The sequence below is a fragment of the Canis lupus genome, chromosome 5, assembly GCF_003254725.2.
Source record: "Canis lupus dingo isolate Sandy chromosome 5, ASM325472v2, whole genome shotgun sequence".
Classification (NCBI taxonomy): domain Eukaryota; kingdom Metazoa; phylum Chordata; class Mammalia; order Carnivora; family Canidae; genus Canis; species Canis lupus.
The window spans coordinates 48,629,031-48,645,076 of NC_064247.1; the positions used below are offsets into that span (position 1 = coordinate 48,629,031).

Consider the following 16,046-nt stretch of genomic DNA (forward strand, 5'->3'; position numbering starts at 1 on the left):
TGTTTATTAAAAATCTTAAGAGTGTCTCATAGCCTATCACTGAGTCAACTACCAAGTGTACCTGAAGAGAATGTACAGGTTGGTCTGGGAGATAGGAAGCTGAGAGGATCCATTCTAGCCCACAGTAGCCGCTTCCTCAGAGGAAGGAGGGGAAGCACACTGCATAAGTTACTCATCCTGGTCAGGGGTTGTTTACTACTCTACACCTGTAACTGGAGTTGAGACCATAAGAGAAAAAATGACCAGGCGCTGCCTTCTCCCCTTCAGGGTTTCAGGGTCTAATAGGGGGAAGTATATTCACTTGCTGCCAGTCCTTACCACCCTCAGAGACAGTTTTCTCTTGGGGAGTCTCTCTTCCTTGGGGCACAATTTAGCTGAAGAGGAGAAATGGTGTGCAGAGGAATAGATGTGCCTAATTTATTAGGCTTTGGAGGTACCTTTAGGGCAAATGCTCAATGGAAGGATCCATGGGGTTATAATCTTTAGGGGAGGGATTGTCCTAATTTGCTTGACAGTTGCTTTAGATCCAGAGTTTGGCTGGTAGGTTCTGGCCATATCCACATAGTAGCACATGAGGATGTGCTAAAAGGTTCACTCAAGACCTTGCCTAATGGGACACACTGAAGGGAGCCTGGGCTTGGGAATCAGAAGTGAGTTTGTTCCCTGGCTATACTGATCCCTGGCTATGGGGTTCCAGGGAAGTCACTTCTCTTTAAATCTCAGTTTTTTAAATCTGCATAATGGGGGTTAACAATAATAATGGTTCAGCCCACCTCAATGGATTGCTTTTTTTTTTTTTAAGATTTTATTTATTTGAGAGAGAGCATGTGTGTGAAGGATAGAGAGCAAGACAGAGAGACCACACACAAGCAGGAGGGAGGGGCAGAGGGAGAAGCAGACTCCCCGCTGAACAGGGAGCTTGATGCAGGACTCAATCCTAGGACCCTGGGATCATGACCTGAGCCAAAGGCAGATGCTCAACTGACTGAGCCATGTAGGTGCCCCAAGAAAATACTTTATAATCCAGAAAATTCTATTTAAATCGAAGAGTTTAGTTATCAGCCAAACAATAAAAGCTATAATTTGTCGAAAGTTTAGTTGGAGTCAAGCATTTACTTTCTTTACACCAGTAAAATCTGAGAGATAAAACAACCATCAGAGATGATACAATCAATCATCATTCTGCAGTTAATAAACCAGACTAACAAAACTGAATTACCCCCCTCCCCGCCAAAAAAAAAAGAGAAAAGAATAACAACAACAAAAAAGAAACACATATACTGTTTCTAAGTGATGGAATAAAGCTCCACCCAAGATCTGAAACGGAAGCCTACAATCTCAGCTGCTCTGCTATCTGGTCTCTGGGCAGAGGCTAGCTGTTCTCACAGATGCAGACTAACATCATTAGTAAAGGTCTTTTTCCCAGGCAAGATGAGAGAATGAGCTCAGTCTTATTTTACAGATGCATGAACTAATAGGAAACTGGGGCAGGTCTTCAGAAGGACCAAGCATAACATCAGTCCTATCCCATGGGACCCAATTTCTAGGCTTCTGATTCCTTGATGTAAGAGGATGAGTCAATCCTAGACCATCTTGAAGAGAAAATGGTCAGTAACATTTCACTAACACTAATTAAGCATGCAGATGGCACTTGGGAAAAAGAAATTTGAGACACAAACTGGTTCAAATCCTGGCAACCTCGTTTGCCTGAGGTGGATGTATCCTTTTGAAACTTCAGTTTCCTCATCTGTAAAACAGGGATAATAGCACCAACCTCAGAGGACTCTGAGTGCTGTAGCAAGTGCAGGCACAGAACCTGGCACACGTGGGTGCTTCAGACAGAGTACCAATTTGACCAACAAGACTTCCTACTTTTTCCAAAGTCAGGAGGAGGTGAAATTTTATCTGTCATTGTGTGGGCTTATAACTGAAAATGCAATTCGAACTAGAAGGGGAAAGATACTTTTTTTTTTTCCTCCTCTTAGGAAATCTCAGTTTCTTGCCTTTGCAACTCTGCAGTTGCTTCCTGAATTTCTGTGGCTATCTAACCCCTCCAGGCAGCACAGGGCAGGGTCGGGAGGAGCAGGGGAAGGCTTCAGCTAATCTGAATTAAGTCTCAGGTGAATGTGGTGCCCTGCGTGAGGACATGATACAAGGAGGGGGAGTTTCTTGGAAATGAGGGGTGAGGGAGCTACTGGCTGACGTGACTGCAGCAAAAAAGGATTCCAATTTTATCTGCTTGGTCCAGAGAAGACAGAAGCCAACAAACATGTCATTTCTCTTAGGATGGGCTAAATAAAGCCTTATCTACTAGCTGATAGATAAAAGGGCAAAAATTAAAGCTCAGAAGAAAAAAGGTAAATTATGTGAGAATCAGAGCCATATCCTCAGGTCAAAGTTAGACACGGACAGAAAAATAGTTTAGCCTTTCTGCTCCTTCCACTCTGGAAAGTTCTTTTACCCAACTCTGTGTCTCAAAGCCTCTTAGGCAAATCCTTAGTGTAACTGGTATCATGCTGCATTATTCATGTTGTTGTTGTCATTACTACTATTATTATGTTTTACATCCATGTCCTCTATTAGTCTTTGAACAACCTGAGGAGAATTGTTACTCCTCATACTGTAGCTTTTGGGAATACTGTAAGAAACGATGAGTAAGCGAAGAAAGGAACTTAAGAATTTTGTAGACTGCCTATGCTTTGATTTCTCAAGGAGAACTTCAGGAATATGACACAGAATGACAACAGATTGAAATGCTCTCTGTATTTGCCACCTCCCCACGTTCCTCGTGCATCCCCACCAATGCAGACAGCAGGTGACATGCCCATAATTTAGCCACGCGGGGACCTCTCCAGATCAGCTGGTTTTCGGCACAGTGAAGTGTGTGGCTTGTGTACACGTTTGTAAATTTCATGAGGCCTAGGCAGTCACACTGCTCACAACCCGGGCAGCTACATGATTTATTAAGCAAAGGTTACAGCACCTGTGCCTTTTTGTCAACAAATCAGGCCCATGCCATGCCAAGCGATTCTTCTAATAACCCAAATGGTAATTTGGTTTTAAATAGCATTTCAGATACCACAATTCTATTGATGCAGAACAGTGATAGATTTGGGTGGCAGGGAAGAAATGCCTGTTTTTAATATTGTTTGCACTCATTTTTCATTTTAAAGAATTAGTTCTCATTGGAGTTCTGCAGGTTAAGCATTTTATTTGAGCATTCTGATTAAACTAGAACCTGAATCAAAATGAGTTCTTTGCTCAGTCCTTCTGTGTGGGAATTGGTATTTCTATTTATTACCTGATGATGAAATATTAACTTTTTTTCTCTAAATAAATGCCTCTTCTTAATGGCTCTTGTTTTCAGGGATCAGATTAAATTATGGGATGCAATTGAAATGGCCATTGGCTTTCTGCTATTTGAGATGATAGCATGTTCTCTATTATATTATATCATTCAGTGGGCATGCAGGGGACATTAATAGTGTCCAAAGTGAAGTAAATACTCTATGCCCCAGAGACTTCTCTGTAATATCAACTGTCATGGGACAAATTTGAAAAAGAAGAGATTCAGGGTTGGGGAGGAGCAGTCATGGTTTCTCAAAACACAATGATGTTCTGAAAGCTGCAGGGAGGTGGCCACCCTCTATTCTAATGATGAGTTAATGAAATGGAGGATGCGGAGGGATAGGAGGCAAATGATGAGAGTAGCAGAGGTACCAGACAAGTGAGGCAGAAGAATGGGACAAATAATGGGACAAATAACTGGGCAAGAATGTTCAAACACAGCCCAAAGCTGGGGTGAGATATACAACGCAATTGCAAGGCTGATAGAAAACTAGCTCAAGGCAAGGCTAAAAAAGAAGGCAATTCTGTTTTAGTGAAGGGAGGAATTCTCTGGAGGAAAAAAACAGACTGGAAGAGAAGGAGGAGAAAAAAATGGCTTTCAATTATCCACGTTATCTTTCCTTACCAATCATTACAGATGATGAATTGGTGCAATAAAAGCCAATATTCAATTTTTCCAATTTACATGGAAAGAAGGCCATAATATATTGTTAAAGGGAAGAAACAGCAGGTTATCAAACAGTGTATATAATATGATCCTATTTTTGCAATACACTTGTATGCACAGAAAACAGTCTGGATGGATTTATATGGAAATGTTAACAGTAGGACTACAAGTGATGTTTATTATTTTTCCCATCTGTATTTTCCACAATTAACATGTATCATGACTGTAATAAGAAAAAGTCATTATTTTTAAACTTCCTTATGAATCATTTAGCTTCAAGCAATATATGCTGACTACCCACTATGCAACGGGCATGAGAAATAGTACTTTTAGAGAGGTCAGCACATACTCACAGTGGATTTTGTTGATAACTGTCTACTAGTCCTGTCTGTTTTACAGAATTTTATGCTCTTAAGGGGTGAAAGGGCCATCAGAGTTTATCTAAAGATTACATTTTAAAAGTTGTAGGAAGAATACATAGCATAAAATGTACCATCTTAACCATTTTCAAGTGGACAGTTTAGTGGTCTTCAGTATGGCCACACTGTTGTGCAATCATCACCACCAAACACCTCCAGAGCTCTTTCCATCTTGCAAAAGTGAGACTCCATCCCCATTAGAAAATGACTCTCCATTCTGCCATCTTCTCACCCACCAGCAACCACCATTCTACTTTCTCTCTCTATGAATCTGACTATGAACCCAGGAACCTCACATAAGTGGACTCATATAGTATTTGCCCTTTTGTGAGTGGCATCTTTCACTTAACCTCATATCTTCAAGGCTCATCCATGTAGTATACTGCAGAATTTCCTTCATTTCTAAGGCCAAATAACGTGTACTATATACCACATTAAAATGGTAGATACACAATAAAATACATATGCCACATTTTGTTTATCCCATTTATCTGTTGATAGAGACCTGGGTTGCTTCCACCTCTTGCCTGTTGTGAATAATGCTGCTAAGAATGTGGATGTACCAATACCTCTTCAAGACTTTGCTTTTGGTTTTTTTTGGATATATACTAATGACTAGATCTTAATGCAATCTCAGATTTAAAAGCAGGGGGTATGCTAGTAATACTCCTGAGAGCTGAGCATATCAATGTCTGAATACCGGTAGGGAAAGGTGCTTACCAGCTCATGAGGCCATGCAGCTCAGTGGTTAGAGAATGCTGGCCTTGGAGTCAGGCAAACTGGGTACAAATTCTTGCTCTACCTCTTACTGCTTATGACCATGGAAAAATGAACAATCTCTTTAGGTCTCAGTTTCTACATCTACAAAGTGGAGATAATTATATCTATCCTATTGGGTCCCTGTCAAGATTAGTTGGGTAATGTACTTCAGGTACTTACTACATAGAAAGTGCTCAATGAATAGAAGCTATATATAATTAAAGAATACTTTTTATAAAGAAAGGTCTTATGATAAACTGGAAGCTGCCTATTTAAAATGACTATGCAGTAGCTCAAATTCTATCTACTGGGAAAAATTGAGACCATACCTAATCTGTCTCTTCTGGGTTGATGTCTCAGGCATTTGAAGAGATTTCTATTGGGAACTGGCCTTTTGGAGAAAGGGACACCATTTTACTTTGCATTTATTTATGAATTCATGTGCAAGTTACCTCTTCTGCATTGAGTAAAGCTCAAGTATCTGCCTGGGTGCCTCTTCCATTTTTACTTCTCTAAAGGTAGAAGGCAAAATGTTGTCCTCCCAATTAATACGAATTTTGTGCTTTATTAGCAAAAGTATTAATATAGGACAAATGCCAACTTGCTTAGAAAATTACTAATCTGCACGCCATGTTCAAATGAAGCCTTAAAAACAATTGCTGTAAAAAAATCTCTTCTGAACTAATGTCTTCTCAAGAAGGAGATTATTTTTAAAGTATATAACTATTTTTATCTTTATATGTCTAACACTTTAAATGGTTCCAGGAAGTAGCTCCTTTAAAAAAAAAGAATTAATATATATACACCTAAAAATTAAAATATTTTTGACCACAGAATTTTAACCTCAGGATATATACATATATATATATTTTTTTTTTTGGAAAAAAAAAAAAGACAGCTCCATTAGTGCAGTTTCTCCTAAGACAACTGAGGATGGCTTTCTTTAAGACAAACGTGGCAGGTGTAACTCTGATAAGAAACATTTAAGCTGTTGTTCCTATGATGCCAAATATTTAACAGAAACCAAAAAAATTCAGTTCCAGATGCCAAAACTGGGTCTAAGTGACATCATTCATCCAGATGCGTGGAAAATCTGGATTTTCAAGAATTGAATTTTTGTGGTCAACATCATGAAGACTCAGTTTCTGGGTTAAATAAGGCATTTGTGAAACAAAGCCATTTTGGAATATAACACGTTTTGATTATAGAGAAACAAATTGAATGGAACATAGGGTACCATTTCAGTATTGTGAATCACAGATTATACAAAAAATACTATGTAAAATACAAACAGGACATTTCCAAACTGCATTTTTGAGGTTCTTAATGAAGTAACCCGAGCACATTGGTGCTTTGAGAAAAGCAATCATTCAATATAGAGCCACCGTCCCCAGTTCTCCCTTCCCACTGAACTGGAACGCATGAGCCAAAAGTACAAAATGAAATTTTAATGCCTTTGAGCTAATTATTTGACTTCAAATCCATCAGTTAAGCATTTGAAGGTATGGGAAAATAAGCAATACCCTGGAACAATTTTATGGGAGGTCCTGAATAGATGTTAATCCCAGAAGCCACGGACAGGCCAGTTTCAGGAGAAACAGCAGAGGTGGGAAATTCAAGAGTTAACCTTCTGTCTTTCTTTTTTGCTCCCCCCGCTCCTCCCAGCTGCCTCCTCAGAAGCTGTACTTTATGTGACCCTGCTTTAGCGTAAGGAAGGCTTCAGATGCGGTGCAGTTTCACCTGCGCTGTCGACACAACAATAAACTAAAATCCTTTACAGAGAGAGAGAGAGCAAATGGACCCAAGAAAGCAAATCTATCCCGTTGATAAGCATCTGGTCATATTCTTATAAACAAAGATGAGTAGTTACAAATGCAGCATCTGGAGAATACACAGCCGGGCACACGCAAAAAATATCTCCAAGAACTCTTTCAAACAACATGCTGAGAACCCTCGAAGGAAACTCTTTATGTCAGTTATGATTGTGGATGGTTACATTCTAATTAGGAAACCAATGAGGAGATCCTTCCAAAACTTGAACCTAGTTCTCTTTGACAAACTTCTAAATATCTCTACATCTGCTACCTCTGACCTCCAAAAGTCTCTCACTGTTTCTAACAGCAGCCATTTGGAAACTTTTAACAGAGATTTCTTCTCTTTGACCCATACTAGCACAAAACACAACTATCTACTGAGAAACAAGCTCTCGATGTCCCAGGAGAATCTTTTCTCAATCATCTGCCCCAAATATGACTCACATACATCCCCTCCCACCCCTCGCTCCCTAGTGGCCAGGGTACCCCGGAATAAACACCACCTATTTCTGCACCAACACCAGCAACTTAATAGGACTCATGAACCCTTTCTTTCCTTTTTCTTTCAGAAAGCTTGCCAGCTTCCCGGGGACCCTATGACGAAAACAGAAGATTGGCTGGTTCCCCGTTCCCAGGATGCACTTTGATTCCATGGGCAACCAGAGCTTACTTTTCCAGGCAGGGGCGTCCTTCTGTCTGCTCGAAAGTAGAGAGACATGAATTCCTAGACGAGGAAACACACTCGCTGGCACAGGGAAACCTTTCTTGCCATAGCGAAAGGAGTTCTGGCACAGAAGCCTTCTTCCTCTACCCCCTCGACACAAGACACAAAAATCGCAGACACTGTCTTCTGCGATTTCTGAGAACACAGGGAAGTGTGGCTGGAGGGCCGGGGAGGGCCAGGAAAGGTTGGGGTCGGGAGGAAAGGGGACCACCGAACAGGGTCTGGGAAATGCAGCCTGTTGTGCCAAAAGACAAGTTACAATGCACCTGATGAATAAAACAAGCTGCACCACATACAGAAAAGATGAGAGCGGCCCACCTGTGTCTGTTGAGGGATATTTACAAAGCTTGGATCCCGTGGTCCAACACTGACGAATCGGTTTGCGGGGGAGGTGCTGGGTGTCGAGTAGGCTGTGAAGGGAAGGGACACATGCGTTCAGGAAGCAGCACGAGATTGCACACACAAACAACACCAAAACACACAGTCTCCGAGCCTACGCAGCTGATTAACAAGGAAATGTGCAAACACTGGAGCTAGGCAAAGGGATCTGGCTAGCGAGGGCATTTTAGACAGTCATAAAAGGGAAGGGGTGTTGGCTTCTAAAGACTGTTGGAATAAAAAATATCAAATTGGTGCTCACATGACTTCTTTTCTCCTTCCCTCATACAAATTAGAACATGCAGGACATTGGCAAAGTATACTTTCAGAGTTAAACATGAGCTCTGGGGCCAGAAAGAGATATCCTAGTCCTTAGAGCACAGGGAGAGAGAAATTAGGTAGGAAGAGGAGGAAAGCAGTTCATTTTACAACCTTGCTTCTCACACTATGACACTCCCCAAAATCATGAGACATTCCTGTGTCTCTATAGCTAAATATGAAGAGGAGTCTTTATAGAAGGAATTAATGGCTTCTCCAGAAAGGAGGTGGAAAAGCACTGAGAACCAGCTGTCTTTATAGGCCTCAGGAGAGTGTCCAGAGTTTCTAGGAAGCACAAAACATGCTTAAAATATTAACGTTTGTAGTCTTCCCATCCTAGAACTTTCTGTTAAGGCACAAACTATCAAGAACCCGTGTAAACCAAGACATCACACTAAAACCACATTTCAGTTTACCATTCCTTTCACAGTACATGAAAGTTTTGTGTGTGTATATATATATATATATATATATATATATATATATATTTCTATTTAAGAGCTTCACTCTAGTGAGAAAAAAACTCAGTGGCTTCGGTGTTTCATTGACTTACAAATCCAAATGTGCATTTGGTCTTTTGGTGTCCTGCAATTCACTTCTTTACCGCAAAATCCTAATATTTATTCACATTCTTTCTTTGTACTAGAACTTTTAGATAACAGACTTCTGCTCAATTCAAATTTCTTCACGATACTTGTAAAAGGCCCTAATTTTTTGGACTGACTCTAGACACACACCATCTAAAAGATGAAAAGGATTTGCAAGTTTTTTAAAAAAAACACAGATATCTGAGGGAATAGTACCAAATTCCTTTGCCAGATTTCTTTTTTTCTTTTTGGCATCATCTGCTTTTCTTTGCTTTTCTGTTTTACAGAAACCGGCTCAGACTTGTTTCCTTTGTTAAGCATGTCTGGAGATAAAATTTCTACCAACTGGCCCAAGTCCTGTTGGTCATCTCTGGTAAGAGCTAAGTCATCCACACGGATCTGTGATGGGCACATGGTGGGGCTGTGTTAAAGCAGCATGGAACAGGGCATCCTGTTCCATGAGGATCCTCTGATGTCTATTAATAAGAAAGTTTTGTTGGAGTGTGTTTTAGAAGGATCTGTCCAGTCATAGTTTTATAAAAAAACAATGTATACATAAATGTTTATGTAAAAACATGTATGATATGTTATGCCATCTAGCCGTGTGAATCCCAGCCCCTCCTATGTTAGACTAAAATGAACAGATTTTAGAAATAGCTCTGCATCAAGCCATTCTGTATGTGCCTCTCACTCACTGGTATTGGAGAAACTGAAGTTTTTAAAAGTTCAGTGAAATATTCTTTATTAATTGCTCTATTCGGGTTATTGCTTTGCTTTGATAGGATTTAAGAAGTCTCCATAGAGAGTTATGTATTCAAAATGATGGACTATAATTACCTGGTAGTGAATTTACCTGCTTCTAGAGCACAAAGAGGATGTGGGAGAGATAAGGAGAAAAGCTAGTATAACCTGTCAAACCTCTCAGTGGTTAGGGGGGAAAAGTGTTCTTTTACACGTGAATAGGTAGGTAGGTAGAGAAGGAACCAAAAAAGGCCTGAAGAGTATATGCTAAGGTACTAAGACTAAGTGATTGATGACAGATGCTGAAATGTGAGTCCTAGTGGAACTGTGTCCTCGGGCTGCACTGGTCAGCACAGACACATAGCAGGATTTCCTATGATGCTTTTATCATACTGGTGACATCAGAAACAAGCATGCTGAGTGATCCTCAGAACCATGGCAGTTTTTTTTTTTTTTGCTTCTCTTTTTCTGTGAAGATAGTTCTCCATGGATCATACCAAGTTTACTAAGTCTGAAAAGGTTGGTATTACATTCTACTCTCCATTGTTTGCCAGACCTAAATTTTGCCATTTGAAAGGTGTAGCATACAAATAATTTAGCCATTCAAAAGTGCTATAAGACTAACAACCGGATATTTTTCCTTCCTTCAGGCACGAGACAAACTTTGCATTCTTGATTTCAAAATATCCCAGAAAGCCTTTCATGCTTTCATAGGCTCCTAAAACTGCTTCAACGTTTAGTCTGGTTTTTAAAATGAGAGCAACAGTAAGAGAGGTGGTAGTGTGTTAGCATTGAAGAAGAAGAAGAAGAAGAAGAAGAAGAAGAAGAAGAGAAGAAGAAGAGGAGGAGGAGGAAGTGGAGGAGGAGGAGGAGGAGGAGAAGGAGGAGGAAGAAGGAAGAAGGAGGAGGAGGAGGAAGAGAAGAAGAAGAAGAAGGAGGAGGAGGAGGAGGAGGAAGAGGAGGAGGAGGAGGAGGAGGAGGAGAAGAAGAAATAATAATTCATTTTACAACTACAAAAACTTGGGAATCTCTGAGTACTCAAGTTATCAAACGGAAGAAATGGTGCCTGGGGAAATTTATTCTATAGAAATGTAGCTTCTGGGAAAATTCAAGGACACAGGGAGAACAAGGGAAGGAAGAAAGTAAGTCTGACTCATCTTCCATTATTGTAGTTGCAATAGGCAGAGTGTTCACCTGTAACAGGATGTAGTTCCAGAAATGATGTGACATTAGCTAAATTTGATTTTCCCAAAGAAAAAGTGGAATAAGGGAGTTATACTGCTGAACAAAAACCTCAGTTGCAACTTTTTATTAAACAACCACATATACCATAGCGAATCAATTATACATGCACAGTTAAGAGCTTTCAACATGAATATTAAACCAAGTAAAGGGGGCAATGTGGTAATTAATTATATACAACTGTATTTACTATGCTATTATATCACATTCGTATCTTTCTCAATTATAATCCTGGTGTTATTTATAGCAGCAAAAATAAAATGCCACAGGAAAAGCTTCAGGAAATCATGAAATCCAGAAAATAATTTTTGGGAAAGATTATTATAGACATTTGTTTGAAGATTCAGGAGGGAAGATTCAGTGGCATTTGATGATTTTCTAATAAAGTCAACAGGGAAATCAATTTACTTATATAATCTCATTGTAAAAGTCCTCATGGTAAGCATGACTATTAGAAATCAAATTATTGATTATTTGGCTGCTTCTGAAGCAGAAGCTTTTTTTTTTTTTTAAAGCAGCCATCTTACCTACATGAGCGATATCATCGTCAACTATTTGCCTAATGCTATGGATGAACATTCCTATTAGAAGCTTCCACTATTTTATTTATACTAACCTGATCATATTTTTCCTCTTTCTACTTGTATGTCTTCCCATTATCCTATGGTCTTAGTTTGGCCTTAGCTATAGTGATAAGTATGAAAATCCCAGGTCAGAATTTGATCGCATATCCAGAAAATCCCATTCTTTTGTGTTACCCGCTTACCATATGCATTGCTAATTATAAAATCCTTCACGTAGGCCTTGCAAGTCCTATCTCAGTATGACCAGTTGGGAGGATGGCTCAAGAACAGTTCTTTCTTTATATGCAATACTTTTACAGGGCCTCTGAGGATGCAGGAATCCATCTCTAGTGGGGGCTGTGGGGTGGGCATAGGGAGTGGGCAGGTAGAGTGCCTGAGATCATCCATTAAAGCTGCTCTTTTTTTTCTTTCTTTTTTTTTTGCAGTTTTATTTTTTTTTTAAGCTGCTCTTTACCACTGTGCAGCAGGTGTTCCCCAGGAGAACTCAGCCTTTTTGTCTTCAGAAATGTGTGTAACTGGGGCACCTGGGTAGCTCGGTGGTTGAGCGTCTGCCTTTGGTTCAGGTCATGATCCCAGGGTCCTGGAATCAAGTCCCACATCCGGCTCCCCACAGGGAGCCCACTTCTCCCTCTGCCTATGTCTCTGCCTCTCTCTCTGTGTCTCTCATGAATAAATAAATTAAAAAAAATAAAAAAGAAATGCATGTAACTGACCACCTGCAAGCCAAACAGAATTCCTACTTTTCTTGTTCCCAAGGTGTCAGGTTCTGTTTTGTTTCTTTTTCTCAATAAGAAGGAATAAAGGATGTGTCTGGATAAAGGAATCATGGTATTTCCCCAAAAATCCACTTTGAGTCTGTAATAGCCCTCACCTATAAATCAAATCTGACCATGGTGTTAACAAGGCAGTCACACTGTTTTGAGCAGAGATGCTTGGAGTGTTCCTTGTTTTTGGAAAAAGTTATGACTGAAGAAAAAGACGTTAAGATATTAAAATACTTGTACCATTGTCAGGTGGTTTTTCTTTATGTTGAAAACGCTAGCATTAAAATCACCTAAATCTGACAAACTAGAAAATGAAAAGTAGGCAGACAGACTCAAGGTCTAGTTCACATTTAGCAACCACTAAAATATATGTAATCACTGAAAGGGAGCAAAGGGAGAAAATTTAGACAGACGTTTTTGTGGGGGAAGAGTGTGAAGGGAGAGCTGCCTTTCGGATGAAGCCCCTCCAGGACTCAGAGTGCTGGCGGCGAGGCTGAGAGCCGGTTCACAGACAGCAGAACAGCCTGCGCAGAGTGACAGCCAGCTTCTCTGCCCTGGTTCGGGGTCAGTGACACTGGTAAGGCATCTTGGCAGAAAAGAAAATGTAAGCGACCTGGTGAGCTTTGAGGTTCTACATTTACTTCCACACACAGGAAGCAATGAAGTCCCCCGAACCCTGGCAACCTGGCCTCCAACCTCACACGAGGTTAGAAGAGAGATTTGTGTTCTTTGTCAGACTCCAGATATAGGAAAAGAGTGAACATCCCCTTCTTCATTCCCTTGAACTTTGCCAGGTCTAACCTTGAGAGTGCATCAAAGAGAGGTGTTTCTGTATATTCAATAGATTCCTATTCATTCTCTCTCTCTCTCTCTCCCCGTCTGTCTCTGTCTCTCTGGCTGTCTCTCACGACCACTGGCTCTGTGCTGAGCACCAGGGGAGATTCAGTGGTGAGCAGCACACACTGTCATCCTAGAAATGCTAGCATCTACCTAATGGTGAGGGCTGTGTGTAGAAAAATGAAGATATGGGTGCTTTTAAAGGTGACATAAATAAGAATCTATGAGATGTTAAAGGACAGAAAAGTGACACCTGGCAGGAGGGTGGGAAAAGCAGCACAGGGGAAAGGAGGAAGACAGGTTCGCCTGGATGTAGGGTCACAGAGGAAGCAGCAAGAGCAAAGGCCCGGAGGCAGGAAGCAGAGGCATTGATCATGGAGGGAAAGGGAAAAGACAGGAGATTGCAAATTATGTTTTGCTGTATTGCACGGGAAGGTAAAATGTTAAGCATCAGAGACCTGAACGTTTGAAAATGGAGGGGAAAAAGTCTCATGAAATTGCTTTTAAGAAAAAGAAATAATTTCTAAAATAAACAGAGATATCAAAAATTTCTATTCCAAATACTTCTAAGGCAACTAGAGGTCCTCACATGCTAAACCACTCCCTTCATATCTCAGATAGCAATATACACGTCACAAGTTCCCTCGTTTTCAGAAACTCAGACATAGTCACATGTGGGGATTTCCCCTCTAAAAAATACCTACGCAAAAATTCAATTTCATTCAAAATAGACTTAACTGTGATTCTACCACCTGCACAGAAACGTGCTAATTATTGGACAGAAGTAATCAAAGCAAGTTCAGTCTGAACAGATCCCTGTGTATTCAAGTTGCAATTTTATTAAATGTTTATCAGGGACACCTGACGGTGAAGGAAAAGTGCATGAGAAAGCATTCAGCTGCAAACTTGAAATAATGAGATGATTAAATACCTATGTGAAATGGTTCTAGAATCTTTTAACTGCACTATCATGTTATTTTAAAAAAACCAAAAAACACCAAACGAAAAAGCCTCGTGAGATAACTTCCATTTCTAAAAAACAAAACAAAACAAAAAGCAGAAACTATCAGGAAATAGGTTGGCTAATTTCTAAATGAAACCTTTACAGTGGTTAAACTCATTTAGGAACTTGAACAGCACTATTTCTTCCAAGGTCACAAAGAAATCCTGGAGGATATTGGGAGTGTTTTTCCTTTGAAGAAATCTACCGGTATCGACAAGTTTACAGGGCCTGGGTTAGTGTTATTAATATTATATAGCCAAGGAAACACAGACAGCCTTTCTTACACATGATCCAGTATTCAGAGGTTTAGAAATTCCCACATGACTGCATGGATATTGTAGTTGTCTTCCAGATGTTTGGAATCTAAAAGATAACCACACTGAATTTCCATTATTTTGATCACATCTGTGCAGTCGGTTACCTCATTCTATTATCTCTGTAAATCTTTTGTCTCTACAAACAAGTTACCAACAAAAAAAGACACAGCCCTCAGGGCATGAAATTAAAACCTACTTATTGCTAGTAAATTATTACAGAACAACATACCCATAAGCTTTCTTCCTGAAAAGCTAATGAATTCTAACTTTAATATATTAGCATTACTTAACATGTATGGTAGCAATTTGCATGACATGGCTAATGTGCCAGTAGTTCACAAAAATCTTGAGAAGAGGCAATTTAGCCAGATGGTTTTGCTCTGCTCGTATTTCTGTTTGTATTAAGGATCCTCACGGGGAGGTACGGGCTCTAGCTACATCATGATTTGGGGTAAAAAAATGCAGAAAGAGAAGTATAAGACAATTCATGCGTGCGCACAGAGAGAAAGGGATCAGAACAACTTGTAAACTGGAGACGCTCTGACCTTATGTTACCCAAATCTGTGTCATAAGCAGGCACTTTGGATTGTTTCCTGTAGGCAATCTATTTAAACTGCCTATAACATTGGTTTTCATAACAGCTGTAAAGGATAAGAACAGAGGCTTATTTCAGTTCATTTAAATTTATTTCCCATGGCTAATCCAAATTCTATAACTGTCATTTATTTTTAGGTAAATTGTTGTGTGTTGCACAATTGATAGAACACATCTATTGATCAGAAGCAACAATGTATGTGAGTAGGCACAGGTGAAATTATATTAAATAGCCACAGGGAATAAACCCTGGATTCAGCTGGGGTTTACTAAAAAAAGAAACTTAAATCAATATATCGGATTGCTCCCTTTTGAAAGGCTTCTGTGGCCTCTCAAAAGGCAGTGTAACTCTGGAAGCCTACTTCTGGGAATTTATCCTCAACAAATACTTAAAGGTACAGATAAAGATTTATGCTCTAAGATGTTCATTACAGAATTATTTATAAAGAGGAACAAACCAGAGCCACCTTATAAGCTAATGCTTCATTTATATGTTGAAATGTTTTGCAGTCTTTAAACACATTTAAAAATAATCATGACATCATGACATGTTGATAGTATGTAATAAAATGAATAAAATCAGTTTAAAAACTGTGTATATATATATATATACACACACACATAGACAAATGCACACACATATCATGATCAATTATGTTTAAAATATACATAGAAAATGATTGGAAAATAGGCACATAAAATGATTACCTCTGAAGAATGGGATTATAAATGATTTTTAAATAACTTCCAGTAATTTTTAATCTTAAATAAACATGGACAGAACCTGAAAACCCCAAGTAATACTTTCATTTTTACAGCCATGCAAGGTGACCAGTAGAATTTCAGAATGAAATTTCAGAATGAATTTCAGAACCAGGAAATCCTGGATTGAATCCATTCAGAACTCTTACTTGAAATGTGGTCTTGGGAAACCAATTAACCTTTCTGAG

The 16,046-nt window shown here is 39.5% G+C and overlaps 1 protein-coding gene across 16 annotated transcripts in view; it reads right to left on the reverse strand.

The window, feature by feature from the left end:
• The window catches only part of NFIA (nuclear factor I A), a 373,774-nt gene that overhangs the window by 29,646 nt on the left and 328,082 nt on the right, over positions 1-16,046 (reverse strand). For 10 of the 16 annotated variants that reach the window (XM_035717008.2, XM_035717006.2, XM_025427856.3 and 7 more), the window contains one exon: positions 8,050-8,141. The exons of the other annotated variants lie outside the window; for them this stretch is intronic. In XM_035717008.2, the coding sequence (XP_035572901.1) occupies positions 8,050-8,141 (92 nt within the window). The remainder of the gene's footprint in view (positions 1-8,049; positions 8,142-16,046) is intronic. 16 annotated transcript variants of the gene reach the window in all.